Raw genomic sequence first — 19,309 nt, forward strand, 5'->3', positions numbered from 1 at the left:
GCAGCAGGCACATGGGAACAACACCACCTGCACGTTCCCCTCCAAGTCACACACCATCCCGACTTGGAAATATATCGCCGTTCCTTCATCATCACTGGGTCAAAATCCTGGAACTCCCTTCCTAACAGCACTGTGGGAGAACCTTCACCACATGGACTACAGCGGTTCAAGAAGGCGGCTCACTACCACCTTCTTAAGGGCAATTAGGGATGGGCAATAAATGCTGGCCTCGCCAGCGACGCCCACATCGCATGAAGGAATAAAATAAATGTCAATATGCCACTGCCATTTCACGTAACAGCCAAGCTGGTAGCTTCCCTGAGTCCGGCTGATAATTTAGTACCAGCTAGCAGTGCATTATGAGCAGTTTTATGTTTCCCGAACTTTTATCGAGTCCAGAAGTGGACAGGAGGTGGGAGAGGGGTGAGGTCATGGCTCATGTCCTGAGAAAAAGGAACTGAAAATCGTAATGGCTATCTCCAACATGAGACAGCATAACCACCTCCCCATGACATTCGATGGCCGTGCCATCACTGAGTCCCCCACCATCAACATCCTGGGGGGTCACCATTGACCAGAAACTTAACAGGACCAGCCACCTCAATGCCTTGGCTACTACAGCAGGTCAGAGGCTGGGTATTCTGTGGGGAATGGCGCACCCATAAGATATAAGTCAGGAGTGTGATGGAATACTGTCCACTTGCCCGAATGGGTACAGCTCCAACAACACTCAAGAAGCTCGACACTATCCAAGACAAAGCAGTCTGCTTGATTGGCACTCCATCCACCACCCTAAACATTCACTCCCTCCACCATTGGTGCACCGTGGCTGCAGTGTGTACTATCTACAGGATGCACTGCAGCAAGTCGCTGAAGCTTCTTTGACATCACCTCCCAAACCCGCGGCCTCCACAGACAAGGGCAACAGGTGCCTGGGAACACCATCACCTCCAAGTTCCCCTCCAAGTCACACACCATCCCTACTTGGACATGTACCGCCGTTCCTTCATCGTCGCTGGGTCAAAATCCTAGACCTCCCTAGCTATCAGCATTGTGGGAGCACTTACACCACACGGACTGTAGCGGTTCAAGAAGGTGGCTCACCACCACCTCCTCAAGGACAACTGGGGACGGACAATAAATGCTGGCCTTGACAGCGGCCCCCACATCCCGAAGAATGGATATTAAAAAAAAGCTAATGTTCATGAGGCACAGACATAAGTGGAAAAATTGACATATTTCAAAAATTAAAAATTTGGCATCTTAGAAAATTCTGGATAGCCCGCTAAAAAATAGGGCCAGCGGCAGCTCTAAGTCCATTTTAAGTAGGGTCTTTACAGCTAATGGAACGAAAAGGGGAAACTCAGCCCATCAGTCCAGGCTGAACCCATGTCCAAGTCCAAGGAGTAAAAGGACAACTGTTTCAGTTCTAAGAAAATCCAACTTCATTATATAGGGGTTGTAACAGCACACACGAATGCATACACAACTTAAAAAAGTCCGAAGGCATTTCACAGAGGCGTAATCAAAATGGTCACCAAGTCAAAGGAGGAATTATTAGGAGAGGTGATCAGAAACTTGGTTGAAGAAGTGGGTTTTAAGGAGGGTCTTAAAAAAAGAGGGAGGTGGATAGGTGGAGGGGTTTAGGAAGGGAATTTCAGAGCATAGGGCCTAAGCATGGTTACCAATGGTGACGTGAAGGGAGGAGGATGCACGAGAAGCCAGAGTCAAAGGAACGGAGTGTTCGAGGTGGGGAGGGGGGTGTTTGCGAGGCTGAAGGAAGTTACAGAGATAGGAAAGGGCAAGGCCATGAATAGTTTTAAGCATGAGAGGATGAGAATTTTAAATTTGAGACACTGTTGGGGAGGCCAAGAACCAATGTAGGTCAGCGAGGACAGGGGTAATGGGTGAGCGGGACTTAGTGCAGGATAGAACTCAACTACTCGTCCCCAGTAAGTGGCTCAAGAATCTCACGTGTGAGACTTGAGTTCAGGGGCAGACGACAACGAGTGGACGGACGTGCTTTCTGCACGTGAAGCTCTGTGCCGGGAGCGTTAACACGTAAAATTTTATCCCACAGTGCACAGTGTGCAGTCCGAATGGTGCAGAAGGGTGGCCCTGTCATTCTTCATCCAGACAGTTTAGTTACACTTTGGGCCAAAAACAAATGAAATGAGAAAAGGGCATCAGAGATGTACAACATCATCAGGTATTTAAAAATAAAATGACCCATTTCAGCGACATGCATTTATCTTCAATGTAATAATAAAAAGAGGGATTTTGTGTTTGACAAAGGAAATGCATCAAAATGATTGTAAATTAGATTCCCAACAAGGGGAACACAGAATTCTGCGGAGTTATGTAGATTTACGATGGTGGAGACAAAAAAAAAATACAGACTGAAAATATAAATCTGGAGAATCAATATACAAATTATAAACATTTCAACAGCTATTCAAGCAGATGATCGGTAATTACAGAGAACTTGTTTCCAGTGTATTTTTTTCTCCCCCGTTGTGACTCATTCGCTTTTCAGCAGGGCTGTCTCATTACTTCTCAAGGTCAACCTGCTGTTATTGGTAGAGGCTGCACTCTCCTTCAGCCTGGTTTTCCACTGGAAAATCATCTTTAAAAACATGAGGAGGAGGAAGAGAATTTCTACTCCCCAAAAACGTTTTAGTCGATCCTCCTCCCTCCCTCCCTCTCTCTCTGGCCGAGTACTGACACCCTCCCTTTTCCACTGAAGCAACTAAATCCAGACTTTGCACCTCCGAGGGATTGTCTGGAATATCTGTGCATCGGTTTCTGAACCAATGTTCTCAATTTCTGAACTCCTTTGAATCTCCCTATCCTTCTCTTTCTCCATGTAAGGCAGTGTAACCGTGGGTAAATCAAAGTGGTATTCCTATGTTCTCAGATGGTGCGGACAACGTAATGAGAAAGATGAACAAAAACGAAAGAAAGAACTTGCATTTATATAGCGCCCTTCATGACCTTCGGACGTTCCAAAGCGCTTTACAGCCAATTAAGTGCTTTTTGAAGTGAAGTCACTGTTGTAATTTAGGAAATGCGGTGGCCAATTTGCGCACAGCAAGCTCCCACAAACAGCAATGAGATAATGACTAGATAATCTGTTTTACTGATGTCGGTTGACGAATAAATATTGGCCAGGACAATGCCAATGCACCTAGACTTGAATTAAAAATCCTTTTATCTGCCTAAATCTCAGAGAACAATTGAAAATGAGGTATGACGAGAAAGGTAACTACATAGAAATCAAACAAGCCACTTGGCCCAACCAGTCCGTGTTGGCGTTTATCCTCCAAGTGACCAATAATCCTAATCCCATATGCCCGCTCTGATCCCATATTCCTTTATTCCCCTTTCCTTTAGCCATCTAACTATCTGTTCTTAAATGTTTGCATGGTCCCTGCTTCAATCATTAACTCTGGTAGTGCATTCGACAGGCTCACAACCCTTTGTGTAATAAAGTTTCTCCTGTTCGCTGTCCTTAATTTCTTACAATTGATGCTACATTTATGTCCCCTCATTCCAGGGATTTCAGTAGGATATGTGCCAGCAGTGGTATTTGAGTAAGACAGTTAGGGCAGTAGGATTTGGGTAGCACATATAGAACAGTGTTAAAGTTCTATGTGTCATTCCCAAATACCTCCTTCTACCTGTCTTACCCAAATACCGCTGCTCCATGCATTACATAGTGACCCACAGAATTTCTTAGTGTTTAAACGCTGTCGATTTATCAATAATCCACCAATACTGATGTCACAATCTTGAATTTTTCAGTATGATCAGTGTACAACAATGACGACACACTCGCCAACAGCCGACTTACTGCCAGCCACTGCCAGCACAGAAACCAACCTAACTTAACCAAACTATCCCACAAAGATTACATTATAAGGTGTAAGCACAGAAAAATCGGACAGTCTCAAGTGACTTTACAAATCTAATCTGTGGGTGAGACTGGGGTCATAAATGGCTATAACTTCACTTGTACATTTTACGTAGTTATCTGAACTTTTTAAATTGAGTTAAACCATTGTAATTATTCCCAGGTATCCATTTTTCTTTCAGTAATTCCATTTAAAAGAAATTGAAAGGCAGCACCAAGATTGTGCCCCTAACACTATATAACCCTGCATTTTCATCAGAGTATTTAGCTGCCAGGGGCGCATTCAGTGATGGGGATCCATCTCGAGAAGTAGCTGCTGTCAATGCTGTGTCACCCACAAACAGAACTGAACACGATTAATAGCCACACATTTAATTTTCCCCATGGCTCAGCCAGTAACTCCAGTGTCCAATGTGGAACTGAGCCACAGGGACCAGGAAGATTCCAAGTTCAATCATTGAACTGTCCTGTTTGTTTAGTTATCTCAGTAAGTGTGAAAGAAAGAAGAAAGAACTTGCATTTATATCGTACCTTTCATGACCTCCTGACGCCCCAAAGCGCTTCACAGCTAATTAAGTTCTTTTGAAGTGTAGTCACTGTTGCAATGTAGGTAACGTGGCAGCAGATAATCGTTTTTTTTGAAGTGATGTTGGTTGAGGAATAAATATTGTCCAGGACACCAGGAGAACGTCCCTGGGAAACTGCAGAATTGGGAGAGCAGATCTTGTGCCAATTTACGACTGGTCTATGCAATCTGCTGTATTTTGCATGCGAGAATGCTTACGGCCATTTTGTGTCTTAAGCCGACTAAAACCCCCGATTTTACGCAAAAATATTTAAAATGAACAGCTGGCACAATTCTGCTGGATTTGCACTGTGTTTGCTCTTTTCACCTTTCTCCCATTTCAAAGCCCCATGAGTGAAGGAGTTCTTAAAGAACTTGAAACAGGCGTTGCAAGTTTTTTGCAATAGTTGACAGCATCTTTTTAAACACTATGTTGTTTTTATTAGTGATTTCTCTCATATTTCTGAAATTTTTACCAATATTTATTGCAGTGGAAAAATGTTAGGAGCTTATATTTTAATATTTAAGGTAAGTGTTTTTAAAGTGCTTCAAATACAGTATTTATGGCCGAGGTTGCATGCCAAGAATAATAGCAAGCACCAGACCATATGTGCAGACCTTCGTAAACCTACCACCCAAAGACTGCCTCAGCAGGCAGCCAGCTGCAGAGTTTTGCCATCTGCAGCAAGGGCAAATTTGCAGCATTGGGACAGCACCATCAGTGGTTGGCAAGACATCTGTGTCCTCAGCTATTATGCCTGTGGTTCGTTCCCAGTTAGCACTGCAATGTCAGCTAAAATATTGGCCACACGTGTATCAAACATGATGATTAATGCATTGCTCACCATGAAAGGCATTTTCATCTCCTTTTCACTGAATGAATGACACGGCTGCTCAATATCGCTGCATTGGGGCATTTCCCAAAGTTGAAGGGGAGTCACTGATGGCTAACATAAGCCCACCCTGAAGCCCATCCTAGGTACCAGTAAGTGATCTTACAATGATTTGATATGGGTGTGACAAAGGCTTTCAACTGCAATTTGCAGCTTTAATGTGTGCCCTACTGAAGTATGGGTAAGCATGTGATGCAGTGAAAGAGCTGGAAGTTTGCGTGAGGGCTTGGCATGGGTGAGCAGTGAACGTGGAACAGATTGACAGCCCAACATTGTTAGTGGCCTACCTGATACACGTACTTAACATGCCAAGGTCCTTAAAGGATGCTATATTCTCCCACATCTCTTCCAAGGTCCAGTAGGTGCCCTACACAGCACTGGGCCTGGCTGCCACCTCCTGCCAGGATTGGTGCATTGCCATCTTGTGGGATGGCTGCCCTGTAGTGCCACACAGGGCAAACCCTCATTGCCCCTACTTCATGCCCACTTCGTCGGGGATCAAGAGGGGGCTGGGTGCTGTGCCGCTCCTACACTTGCCTACATACTCCAGTTCATGCCTTGCCATTGGGTTTGCCTTCCTTTCCCTATGGTCTGCCACCATTTCTTGGAAAGGCTGGCGAGATATTTAATATCTATTTTCAATATTTCTAAAGGCTGGGATAATTTGTGGCCTCTTCCTTTAAGTCTCCCCCAACCTGTCAAATCTTCTAAGCAACCCTTGTACATATCCTGCCCACACTTCAATCCCACACCCTGCACCTGGGCCAATGTGTGCATCACTCCAGAGACACAAGCATATAATCCAGGCTGACACTTCAATGCAGCACTGAGTGAGCGCTGCACTTTCGGAGGTGCCGCCTTTCAGATAAGAAGTTAAACCGAAGCCCCGTCTGCCCTCTCAGGTGGACGTAAAAGATCCCACAGCACTATTTGAAGAAGAGCAGGGGAGTTTTCCCTGGTGTCCTGGCCAATATTTATCCCTCAACCAACATCACTAAAACAGATTATCTGGTATATTTATCCCACTGCTGTTTGTGGGACCTTGTTCTGAGCAAATCGACCGCCACGTTTCCCTACATTACAACAGTGACTGCACTTGAAAAGTGCTTTGTTAGCTGAGAGGCACTTTGGGATGTCCTGAGGTCATGAGGGGCACTATATAAACGCAAGTACTCCCTGAAAGGAAATGTGAATAAAAGGTAAAAAAAAAATACAAGGAAAAAATGGGGAAATGGGATTACAATACATTGTTCCATTGAAGAGTTAGTAGCACCACGGGCATGAATGGCCTCCCTTCTGCGCTGTAATTTTTACAATAGCATTACTATGGGGGACAGGGGATGAGAGATACCATTTTGTTTTTAAATGTATTCCAGCAGACACCTCATAAATTACACCATGATCCACTGTGCTGAATAATCACTAGGCTGTGATACTCCACCCATCGATTACAGAAAGGATAGTGCACTTCCTTTTATGGCTGGTTATTTCACTGCCCATTTTCCATGTGTGAAAACTCGAATAATAAGCCTAGAGATTGATGCTAGGGCACTATTCAGGGGCTGACTGTGGGTTACTGAAAGTTTTTCTTTGAGACTAAATGCCTCATTGTTTAACCCCAGACATTGCTCACTTCTGCTGCAAGATTAAATCGTTACCCTGCCAAGGAGCATCAGAACTGGTTCCAATGGACAGCGATTGTTAAATGGCTTAAAGAGGCATTTAAATCCCTATATTTTCACATGAGACAGCAATGAGGGTTTCCTCAACCATTTCCTGCAAGTAGCAAGAGCATCAGTGACCAGATTCGACAACGTAACTAATGGAAACACGTATTTAGGAAGTGAGGAACAGGAAGGCCCTCCTGTATGGTTTAGAGGGGCACTCTTCCCCAAAAGTCAGGAAAAAGGCATGACCCCATTATTTTCATGGGACTCACCCCTACCTGAATCCAAAATGGGTAATATTCAGGTGTTCAAATATCAACCAGAAATAATCCAATACAAGCCGCCTCAATTTCTCAATTCTGTGGGAATCTCCCAATTCAGGGCACTTCAGGTTCTGAATTCTGTGGGAATCTTTGGAATTCTCTACCTCAGAGGGCTGTGGATGCTCAGTCGTTGAGTATATTCAAGACTGAGGTCAATAGATTTTTGGAGACTAAGGGAATCAAGGGATATGGGGATAGGGCGGGTAAGTGGAGTTGAGGTAGATGATCAGCCATGATCTTATTGAATGGCGGAGCAGGCTTGAGGGGCCGTCTGGCCTATTCCTGCTCCTATTTCTTATGTTCATATCTCTCAATTCAAGGCACTTCAGGCTCTGAATTCTGTGGGAATCTCCCAATTCAGGGCACTTCAGGTTCTGAATTCAGTGGGGATAACCTGTTTCAGGTTCTGAATTCTGTGGAAATCTCCCAATTCAGGGCACTTCAGGTTCTGAATTCTGTGGAGATAATCCATTTCAGGTTCTGAATTCTGTGGAAATCTCCCAATTCAGGGCACTTCAAATTTTGAATACGTTGGGAATCTCCTAATTCAGGGCACTTCAGGTTCTGAATTCTGTTTTGGTGCTCACTCTCATTAGTCTTACTATGAAACATTACCCACTGCTGCTATGTCAAAGTCCTCTCTGACTCCAAAATGACACTATTTCCATAGCACATGGTCATCTATTCACTACACACCGTTGATGGTGGAAGTTTTTCTCTATTAGAAGTTTTCAAATCTCCCAGGACTGAACCAATCTGGAGCACGATTAGACTAAATCAACTACTGCTCAAACACTGCTTGCAAATAATGCCAGACCAGTGTGCAAAACACTTTTACGAGAGATGGTTCAATGCATGTGCAAGTTCAAAACAACCAGCCTATTGCTGCATTTCCATAGTAATAATCTCAGCTATTCTCTGAGCTTCCGTGACAAAAACCCATCTCTTCTACTCTCTCATATACTCAGGAAACAAGTTTTAATATAACCATTCTGTCTGTATTGTTCCTTTGAAGCCTGTGGCCATTTGAGTCTGTACAGAAGCAGAAGATTATGTTCAGATCATGATGACGTCAAACACTCATTCTCAACGCACTGCAAAAAGGATAAATCATTTAACGATATCCAGACCATAACCAAACAGAATTGAGGGAGGTGGATGTCTTGTGGATAACAATATAGTAGCCTTGGAAAAAAAATTGAAATGAATTTTTCAAAGCTAACCTGTTTCACTAATTGCTCCTTCTTCACCAGTCCAGTAGCCGCTGCAATGTTTCCAGCTCCCTCCACTGTCTTCTGAGCGACTGTGGACATCCCAGTCACTACGGCACCTCCAACCAGAGACGCCTGCTCTTTGGTCTTCTCAGCCACTGACAAAAAAAAAACCACAGGGAACATTCTGACTTGTTGAAAACTCACAGCTCAAGAAGGATCATCCTGACCAATCTTTACAGAAAATGGAATGACACCAAGTCCCAGACACAAACCATGAATCTGCTTGGTCCATTTTTAAGACGGGTTGGAATTGCCAGATTAGAATATTTTATCAATACTCTAACCAATAACAACAACTTGCATTTATATAACGCCTTTAGTGTAGTAAAACATCCCAAGGCGCTTCACAGGAGCGTTATCAAACAAAATTTCACACCGCACATTTGACACCGAGTCACATAAGGAGGTATTAGGATAGGTGACCAAAAGCTTGGTCAAAGAGATAGGTTTTAAGAAACATCTTAAAGAAGGAGAGAGAGGTGGAGACGTTTAGAGAGGGAATTCCAGAGCTTAGGGCCTAGGCAGTTGAAGGCATGGCTGCCAATTCCATTCCAAATCATTCCATTTCTCTTCAGTATTCCTATTATCTCCGCCTAGTAGGGACACCCAATCATCCTGGCCAACATTTATCCTTTCAACCAACACCATCAAACAGATAATCTGGTCATTTATCTCATTGCTATTTATGGGACCTTGTGTGCAAATTGTCTGCCATGTGTTCCACCATTAACACTTTGACTAGACTTCAAATGTACTTCATTGGCTGTGAAGAGCTTTGTGGTGCCCTGAGGTTGTGAAAGACACTGTATAAATGCAAGCTCTTTCTTTCTAATAGTAAGGCAAGAGCAGGAAGTCCAACTAAATGGCGTAGCTGGCACCAGGTAGAAATACATTCCTTTGCTGCTTCTTCTCCTCTTCCCAAAGCCACTTGAACAGATGGGCAGGAGTCTCGACAGCTTAGGACAAGATTACAGCATGTCACAGAGACAACAGCCCATTTTATTTTTTTAAATAAAAAGGCGAGCTGGACATATGACTGCCAGTTTTTTGGGGTCTACAATTCTGCCTCTGGGAAAAGGGAGCTTGGTTGAGTTGTGTAATCCCCAGAAACCAGTTCACGGAATTCAGCCTTCCCGAAGCTGACCTAAATAAATGTCAGTGGCTACTGGGCCTCGACTCTACTTGGATTTTGAACGTAAGTGAGAGGTCCATTGATCATCATGTTCTTCTCCTTTGGTAGTACAATGGAAAATTTGCTTTACGGTGAGGTAAAAATCTTTACATAAATTTACAAATAAGGGAAATCTAGGCTAGAAAGGCCTATAAAGAGTGTGGAGCAACACTGCAAACATATCTGGGTGGCTCTTAATCCTTTCTTTGACCACCTCACAGGATGCTTCCTGTCTTCGATGCCCCGTGTACGGGCCAATCCGCTCAAATACTTTGTCTTATGTTATTATAGAGGGGATTGCTACTGTACTAAGTTGCCTTTGCAATAATTAAGTGAATAGCACAACATCTTTAATTAAGATTAATTTAACCAAACCAGTGGTTCAGAGCCCCAGACTGACAGTAGCACAGAGTGAAGTTTAAATATTTTATTAAACCAGCCTGTTGCATAAAGAAATTTAGACTTCAATCTTGATAAGCACACAACTCGCCTAACAAGAAATAATACACTTGGGTGAACATTTCTATGAACTGGAGTTAAAAATTGTCAGATTCTAAACCGATGTACCACAGCCATTAATTTAAAATTAATCTAGAGCAAAAACAGAAAATGCTTAACAGGTTATCACTTTCACCACAAAATGTTCAGCATTTCCACACATAACAACTTAAAAAGTAATTCAATGGCTGTAAAGTGCTTTGGCATGTCCTGAGAACATGAAATGTGCTATGTAAATGCAGGGTCTTGTGTTCTTTAATTGGAATACTTTATGCTTAGGTCTGGATTTCTATATAATAGGAATGAGTGGGAAGAATAGAATCATAGGATGATATAGCACAGAAGGAGGGCATTCGGCCCATCGTGCCTGTATCTGCTCTTTGAATGAGCTATCCAATTAGTCCCACTCCCCTGATCTTTCCCCATAACCCGCAAATTTTTCCCCTTCAAGTATTTATCCAATTCCCTTTTGAAAGTTATTATTGAATCTGCATCCACCACCTTTTCAGGCAGTGCATTCAAGATCATAACTCGCTGCGTAAATTTTTTTTCCCTCATGTCGCCTCTGGTTCTTTTGCCAATTACCTTAAATCTGTGTCCTCTAGTTATCGACCCTTCTGCAACTGGAAACTTTCTCCTTACTCTATCAAAACCCTTCATGATTTTGACCACCTCTAATAAATCTTTCCTTAACCTTCTCTGCTCCATGGACAACAACCCCAGTTTCTCTAGTCTCTCCACGTAACTGATACTTTGAAGTTCTCTGCTTAAATCAAGTATCGATTTATCCTTAGTTGATTTATTCAGTAAAAGCCTAGAACAAAGGTGCAAAATGTTAGCACATTGCATTGGATCCCAACATGCAGTGCTGCAAAGTGGTAGGATACTGTTTGTCCCACGATTAGCTCATCCATTCAGAATAAAAGTACTACAGTGCCATTAACTAACAGTCTCTTGAACAAGTCTAAGTTTCCACCTTCGCTACTGTACCAAAAAACCATTCCAAGTGTTGGCCACTCTTGTATCTCAAGAAAGAAGAATTACTTTCAGATAGCCATCTTAAACATTTCGCCTTCACCAGTTTTAACTATGCCCCCTTGTTCTAGTGTCCTGCTATAGCCTAAAAAGTGTTATGAACCATATCTATGCTGTTCACTTTCTTTCATATTTCTATAAGGTGCTCCCCCAGTCATTTCTTTTCAAAGCAAACAAGGCTGCTTTCTCCAGTCTTTCCTTGTCACTCAACCTTTTGACATCAGGAATCAGCTTTGTGGCTCTTCTCTGCACCACCTCCATGGCTTGAATGTTTCTCTTGTGTCTTGGTGACCAAAAACTGAACAAGGTGAAGTCCTACCAGGGCACTTTGTGCATTTAGCTTGACATCTTCAACTTATACTCAACTGAACCAGCAATATAACTGAGCATTCTGTATGGCTAATCATTTGCAGGATTATCCCATACAACAATGATTTGGAGACTTATCTTCCTGGTACTAAGGCAGATAGTATCGCCAGACATTGAGGCCAAAATTCATGACCCTACTAATTTTAGTGATAAAGTAGATGTGATTTGAAAAGTGGTTGCCGTTTTTAATTCACATTAACTTTTTCATGGAAATTAGTGAAGTCAGAAATTTCAGCCCCATTACTGGCATTGTTTATTCTTCATAAATGTCAGCAATGGTTCCCTATCCACTACTGCAGCCTGATACACAATACTGTGACAAATAGAGTTGAAGGAAATAACTGATCCCATCGCATCATGTGAAGAATAGTTGAATGCATGGTTGTATTGTACTGTAATCATGCTCAAACTCAATTAAAACAGATTATACCCATCTCACATAGAAACCCACCTTCTTCCTAATCTTTGGATGTTGTCATGCGAGTGATTGTTCAATCTCAGGAGGCCTTGCTCAGAAGTCAGTCTCAAACCAGCCCACAAGCTGAGAATGGCTGGTGTCTCATGCAGAAATCGGGATCATGATTTATCATTACCTTAATTCTTAAACATTTATACAAACGAGAACCTCCACTATCCATCATAATGATGGGATCTTCTGATGGATTTTGGAAATTGGCAGATAATCAAGCGTCCAAAATTTTGGTCTTAACGTGTATTGTTCCCTAGGCACGGAAATGGAGTCAAGTACAATACAAGCAGCACATAATGAACTCAATCTTTGTTGGAGTGTGCAGTTGATTTATGTCAGACATGAGATTGGTGCTAGAAGATTGTGCAATGGAATAATGCCTTGCACAGAGCTTTCTTCATGTGAATTCTGGCAGGTAATTAGAATGTGGAATGTAGTTCTCACATCATTACCTCCCTTTCCCTCATATTTTTTTAAAATTTCACTCATCTTACTGCTTCTTTTTGTTTATGCATCAGGCCACAAAACAAAATAGCAACGTTGAGTTATAAGCAACACGACAGCACAACGAATACTGGAATTCTCCCCAGAGATTCGCTCCAGAAGTTGAACTCAAATCCTATTTTCTGGAAGAGAAAAAAAACTGTTCTCCCCAAGCTGTGGTCATATTCACCCAGTACCTCCCTGACAACACTCCTCCTAATCTCTCTCAGAAGCAGGATGCAATTAATTTCCAACAGTTCTGTAGGAAGCTTTGAATACATCTTCATTTTCTGTCTTTTATGCTCTGGCACATTCCCTTGTGCATAGTAATATTGTCAGAATTTGATACACATCAGCAAGCTTTCTGTGATATCTCAGGCAGTGTTGGGGGAGGAGCTATTAATGAAGTAATTTCAGTTCTAAAACGCTTCACTAACACTATTACTTCATATAATATGCTAATATTTTTTTTAAATCCCCCCCCCAAAAAAAAGAAAACTAACAAGATTTTAGCTGGCCAGTCTGCTCCATAAATATAGTAGTTGCTATCTGAAAGGTTTTTCTTTCAGAAGGAACATCATGAAAACCTTGTTTTACTGTAAGGTTCCTTACTGTGAGAATGTATGTCTAGTGCTTCATTGAACATGATGCTTATATATCCAATTTATCATTCTCCCATGGTCACCCTTTAACACGTCACTGAATTCAACTTCAATACTCTGCCGGATATTTTAGAAGTAGAGGTGCTTAAAGGTTAGCACTTCCCATTTTCTGGGCTTTGAATACACTCGAGGAGAAATTTTGAACTACATGAAGGATAACGTACCATGAAGGCTGCAATATCGAGTTTATTTCATGTGTGAAAGAACTGCGACAAGGAATGTGTGAATTATCCATCCTTCACAATGAGTGAAATAAATTCCCTGTTCTATTTGGTGCAGCTACTTATTTTCAGCATATTTGTGTTCATGTGACCACAGTCTAAGTGGCATTTGTGACAATACTGCATGAGCATTTGTTAACCGACTTGTGAAATTGTCATTTTTGCATTTAACACTTATGGAAATAAAATTAAGCTATAGTGCTATAGTGCCAAAATATGGGTTACATGTGGCCTCTTCACGAGAACTGCCTCCTTCACCAGAAGTGCTCCCTTGACTGGAGAGCACTGGGATATGCTGCTGGAGAAGGTGGCACACAGGGAAGTGGCCATTTTGTGCAAACATGCAGTAGGCTTGGCAGGAGGTGGCAAACAGTCAGTTCAGTCCCAAATGTCCATAGGTCACGGAAGCAAATAGACAAAAAGGTCTCAGGACTGAGGAAGGTACACGTCAATAAATGCCCACAGAAAAGGAAGGAATGCTTGCACTATGTATTACATTTTTCAGTCTATTCTACCATTACTCTCGATTTCTTGGCTCTCACATCTTAAATCACACTTCTAGGTGAGCCCAACTCCCTGGGCCTTCATGAGGGACTTTAGTAGCCTTAATATTAAGGTAAATGTCTGGTAACACGTACGGAACGACAAATAGAAAACCCTAGTCTCGTAATTATTTTGAAGCTACTGGAATTATTCTTGTACAGTCCTGGACAAGTGATAGAACATTACATCAGACCTAGTTCCAATATGAAGCTATTAAGCAAATTTAACAATAAGCAAGCGGATATATAATAAATATTTACAGTAGATATTGTATGATGCAATTGATCTGTCAAGTCAAGCATCTTACATTAAATATAACAAATATACAAATACATCACAGGTGGCTTTCAAAAAGGAATTGGATAAATATTTGAAGAGAAAAAAAATTGTAGGGCTATGGGGAAAGAATGGGGGCATGGGACTAACTGGACTGCTCTTACAAAGAGCCGGCACAGGTTCGATGGGCCGAATGGCCTCCTTCTATGCTGTAACGATTCTATGATTCTATCTCCTTGATGATGAAAATGACAAAAGGTTTTAAATCTAATGCTAACCTGTATCTCTTCAAAAACTATCATATACACTGTTCTGCTCCTCCTTATAAGCTGTTGGAGCTGTCCAAAAACTTTGTTTGATTCCACTACGCTCAAGACTATTGGTTGTTTATAGCTCTTGACCCATTGCCAATGTTTGTTATAAATTCATAACGGACAGTCTCATTGAAAAAATAACAGGCTGTCATATTCATAAATATTCATGTCATACAAAGTCGGTACATATTTGAAAATCTTATGTTAGACTGGCTCTTCAGCGTATTAATAGAGAGCCCATAAAAAAATTCAAAACATAGATAATAAAATACACTGAGGCAGTTAGCTTCTTTAAAATCTCATGTATTATCCCTGATTTACAGGACAGCTACCAGAACAAAATAAGATGGAAATGCTTTATTTTTGTCACAAGATTCCTGCTTCCACACAGTCTACAGCAATGCAGACGCAAAGCGTTGTCTCCAACCCTCACACCTTACACCCCGCCCCCCCACCCCAAGGAATTTTGACGGTGATTAAATTGGTTCATGCTTTAAATGCTTCCGTAATGTTATGGATATGAACTGGGCTTGTCTCATTACATCTGGGGAGACACAAATTGTGGCCATTTGGAGCAAAGCACACTCTACAATTGGAGAGGAAAAGTACACGTGACAGAGAGTATGGTGGATTTATGTGTGGGTACCAGGGCGCGAAATTGTTATATTAACAGGTCTGGATCGTTGCCTGCTCTGTTCTCTCAATGGGGTGAGTGCTTTAACAGTCTCAAACCAAAATGAGAGACTGCACAAGATTAAAAAACTGTAAATAAACATGTGTGGCAAAATCTATGTTTCAATACGTTGTGTGCTATAAAGGATTCATAATTCAGACTGATTTTTAGGCTAAGTTATTGCTTGAAGAGATTGTGTGGCATCGTAAACCACTGGATGGGCTCCTCCAAAGTGACGGTTAATTTCTCAGAACTAGAGCGAGTCATTGCCTATCACTCAGATCGACTTAGAGCCTGGCATTTACGACAGTTTTTATACAAGTTGTGGTACTCAGGTGGCAAACTGCTACATGTAGAAATTGACCGGATTTGTCACGGATCTTGCAACATCCCAAAAATACTTGATCCGCCTTAACACAACTATGTTTGGAACAATTTTATTACAAGGATCACAAAGTAAGTACAGATGAGGTACCCCCATTCATCCCATCCAGCTCATCCCTTCACAGAAACCTACAGTTCCACCATCACAGTATTCAAATTACTCTTTAATGGTTCCAGAGTTTTTGACTCTGATTCTTATTGGAGAAGACCAAATTAATTATTCTTTGTGTGAAGAAGTTTCTTGAACTTGCCTTTTACCAGTCTGTTGCTACTTACTTTGTGATTACTTCAAGTAATTGGCTCAGGAACTTAATATATTGAAACATTAAACAGTAAAACACAAGATGCAACATTTAGGGCACAATTATAAGTTTTGATTTGACATTGGTACCTGTGAGAGCTCTGCAGAGCCAAATTATACTGCTGGCTCCACACTGCTCTCTCGCCTTTTAAAACCCGACCGTACCAAGACTTGATCTGCATCATGTTCTCTCCTAATCTTGTCAACCTCGAAGGTGCCCTGCTTTAGATAGAATTTTACAGCACAGAAACAGGCCATTCGGCCCAACAGGTCTATACCGTGTTTATGCTCCACATAAGCCTCCTCCCACCTTACTTTATGGGTCACACACATATCAAAATAACGCAAGTGAAGAACCAATGGAACGGGGGGGAAGAGGGGTTCTGCTAACAGTACGGAGGTTAAAAACGACATTTGAAAAGTTCTCAGGTGGTCAAACTGAACTTTTTAAACATCGCTTCACACCTGTTGCAGCCATACTGCAGTAGGTGCAAGGTCCTCAAACACCACTTGCTGGAACAGTCAATTTGGTCATTTCCCACCCAAGATATTGCATCAAAGCAAAGCTCAAACCAACTCTGCTGGGAGATAAAATCTGCCATTGATCTGGCCTATGAACATGGGGCTAAAAGGGTTAAATTATGAGGACAGGTAACATAGACTAGCCTTGTATTCGCTAGAGTATAGGAGATTAAGCGGTGATCTAATTGAGGTGTTTAAGAATGATTAAAGGAGTTGATAGGGTAGATAGAAAGTATTTCCTCTGTTGGGGAAGTCCATAACAAGGGGGCATAACTTTAAAATTAGAGCTAGACTGTTCAGGGGTGATATCAGAAAGCATTTCTGTGCACAAAAGGTAGTGGAAATCTGGAACGCTTCCCCCAAAAAGCTGTTGAAGCTGGGGGAGGGGGGTTAATTAAAAATTTCAAAACTGAGATAGATTTTTGATACACAAGGGTATTAAGGGTTATGGAACAAAGGCAGGTCGATGGAGTGAAGATACAGATCAGCCATGATCTAACTGAATGGCGGAACAGGCCCGAGGGGCTGAATGGCCTACTCCCGTTCCTGCGTTCCTAACATCTAGAAACAGGGAGACAGGCACAGTTAATGAAAACGCGGACAAAGAGACCAGCACAGACAAACATTGAGATATAGAATTCTACTGACGACTAATACCTGAAGATACTCCATGAAACACACCTTCTTTAGTCTTGGAGCCTGGAAATAAAGAATTTTTTTTTAAAAAACAAATACCCTGTTAATAAATTCCATGTTTTGGTAAGGATGTCACAAATCACAGCAACAAATCCCCCCCCCCCCTTTTTCCCCATTCAGGATCCCAAAGGGCTCTGGTGAAAAGGCAAGCAAGAGCTGGCAGGGTGCCAAGAATTGGCAGCCAGTCAATTACCCAAAACCGGGGGGTGGGGGGGTCGTTCCCCGCCTCAACCATCCACCAGGTGAAACTGACAGATGTTTTTGGCACCGAGCCCGGGGGGTGGGGGGCTGGCTGCCTGGAGATGGGGGGGGGGGGGGGGGGTTTCAGGGACCGGATTGGTTGCGGTTAGTAAACAGCAATCCACAACGGTGAGCGTTCGTACGGTGCAAGTCAGCAAGGGGTTAAACTCGCCATTGTTACACGAAACGAATCCAGGACGCCCCCGGAAACATCTCCTCCTGCTCCCGGCGATCGCGGGAGAGTTGGCAACCGGCAAACTGGGCGCCGTGCAAACCTGTTAAAACACCCAGGTTCCACAGCTCCGAGGTTAACACGGAGAAAGAGGAAAAGGGAAAGACAAATAAAACCTTTTTTTTTTTGCATTTAAATCCAGGGATTGTGATTATTTTATAAATGCAAAAAAAAAAAGTAAATGGACTTTATCCAGTATCGAGGTACCGAATAATCACCGCTATCTGTGAATTTCTGTACACACTTTTAGGTTTCCTTGCTATGAAAAGATGCTCATTAATCAGAAGCTAAATGACCTTGGGACCCACCTCCCTCCTCGCGAAATGCAATCTCTCCAGACAAGAATCAAATGCTGCATTTTTTAAAAAGCATTATAATCACCCAATAGTTTGCAATTACAATCGCCAACTCTCAACTGTATTGCTCTGGGCTTTTTCTCTCCCCTTCCAAACACTTGATGCTCCTTCCCAATCATTTCGACCGGGTTTCAGCTGACAGGGTCACTCGCCACATATTCCAAAACTACCGTCCCTGTTCTAGGAATACTAATTCGATATTATAAGCAGAAAGAGGTTTCACTTGATCCTTCAATTGTAAACAATTTTACAACACCAAGTTATAGTCCAGCAATTTTATTTTAAATTCACAAGCTTTCGGAGGCTACCTCCTTCAGGTGTTGATCCTTCAGTTACTGAAACATCCCCCGCGGTTTCCCCCCCCCAGCTCCTCGGATGAATGAATGGCGCACTCTTTCCATGCCAGACAATTACATTTTTTTTGCACCAAAGAAAGACCACCATGCTATTTGAAGGTGTTTTCCAACGTACCCACATATAGCACCCCATCCTTTGTCTTTCCTGCTGCCTCTGCCACTCCCTGCTTCGTCTTCTCTGCTGCTGCTACAACCCCTTCCTTGGCTTTGGACAGTCCCTTCATGAAAACATCCATGGTCACCCTTTGGTCACTGAATGAGAGAGGAAGAGAGATCACACAATAAGTAGTCTTCGCAATGATTTAAAAAAAAAACAAATCTTTCCCCCCCCCCACACCCCCATCGCAAATGCAAACAGATTGCACAAGTTTACCGTCTATTTTTTTTTTGCAAAAAGGAAATAATTCTCCAGTCTTTCAGTACATCACTGCTGGATCAAGGTTTGGTTTAGATGTTGAACTGAACGCAACCCAGAGCTGAAAACATTGAAGGCTCAGATTGTGGTGCTTGAACAGATTGCAATGACTCTGGCTGAGAAGCTGAGCTTCTCTCCGACGTCCCTATCTCGGAAAGCAGACGTGCCTCCTGATTTGCTAATGTGAAAGACTTTCATCTCTCAGCTCCAAACCCCCTTTGGGACAATCAGCTTCTCTCTCTTACCAGCACCCCCATCCCCAACATTTATAAAATACATCATTCTCAATCAGCACCTATATGAGCTGTTGAAGGGAATGCTTCATATTCTTGAGTCACCAGCAATCTGACATACGTGTGTGTTGAGTATGGAGAGTTTTGTCCTTCTACCGTTTATTGAAAATTATAGCTGGATTTTAAACCTTTCAGATCAAGAAATGAACAGCAATACACATCTAT

General features: G+C 42.3%; 1 protein-coding gene across 2 annotated transcripts in view; it reads right to left on the reverse strand.

Annotated features, from left to right (window-relative positions):
- LOC137305194 (alpha-synuclein-like) overlaps nt 1-18,949 on the reverse strand; it is a 62,831-nt gene extending 43,882 nt beyond the window's left edge. The window contains exons 1-4 of one of the 2 annotated variants that reach the window (XM_067974053.1): nt 18,810-18,949; nt 18,552-18,688; nt 17,214-17,255; nt 8,585-8,730 (exon numbers count right to left, since the gene is read on the reverse strand). In XM_067974053.1, the coding sequence (XP_067830154.1) occupies nt 8,585-8,730; nt 17,214-17,255; nt 18,552-18,672 (309 nt within the window). In that variant the 5' untranslated portion in view covers nt 18,673-18,688; nt 18,810-18,949. The remainder of the gene's footprint in view (nt 1-8,584; nt 8,731-17,213; nt 17,256-18,551; nt 18,689-18,809) is intronic. The other variant, XM_067974123.1, reaches the window with a different exon arrangement.
- Between the last annotated feature and the right edge of the window lie 360 nt (nt 18,950-19,309).

The sequence above is a fragment of the Heptranchias perlo genome, chromosome 1 (assembly GCF_035084215.1).
Source record: "Heptranchias perlo isolate sHepPer1 chromosome 1, sHepPer1.hap1, whole genome shotgun sequence".
In the NCBI taxonomy this organism is placed as follows: domain Eukaryota; kingdom Metazoa; phylum Chordata; class Chondrichthyes; order Hexanchiformes; family Hexanchidae; genus Heptranchias; species Heptranchias perlo.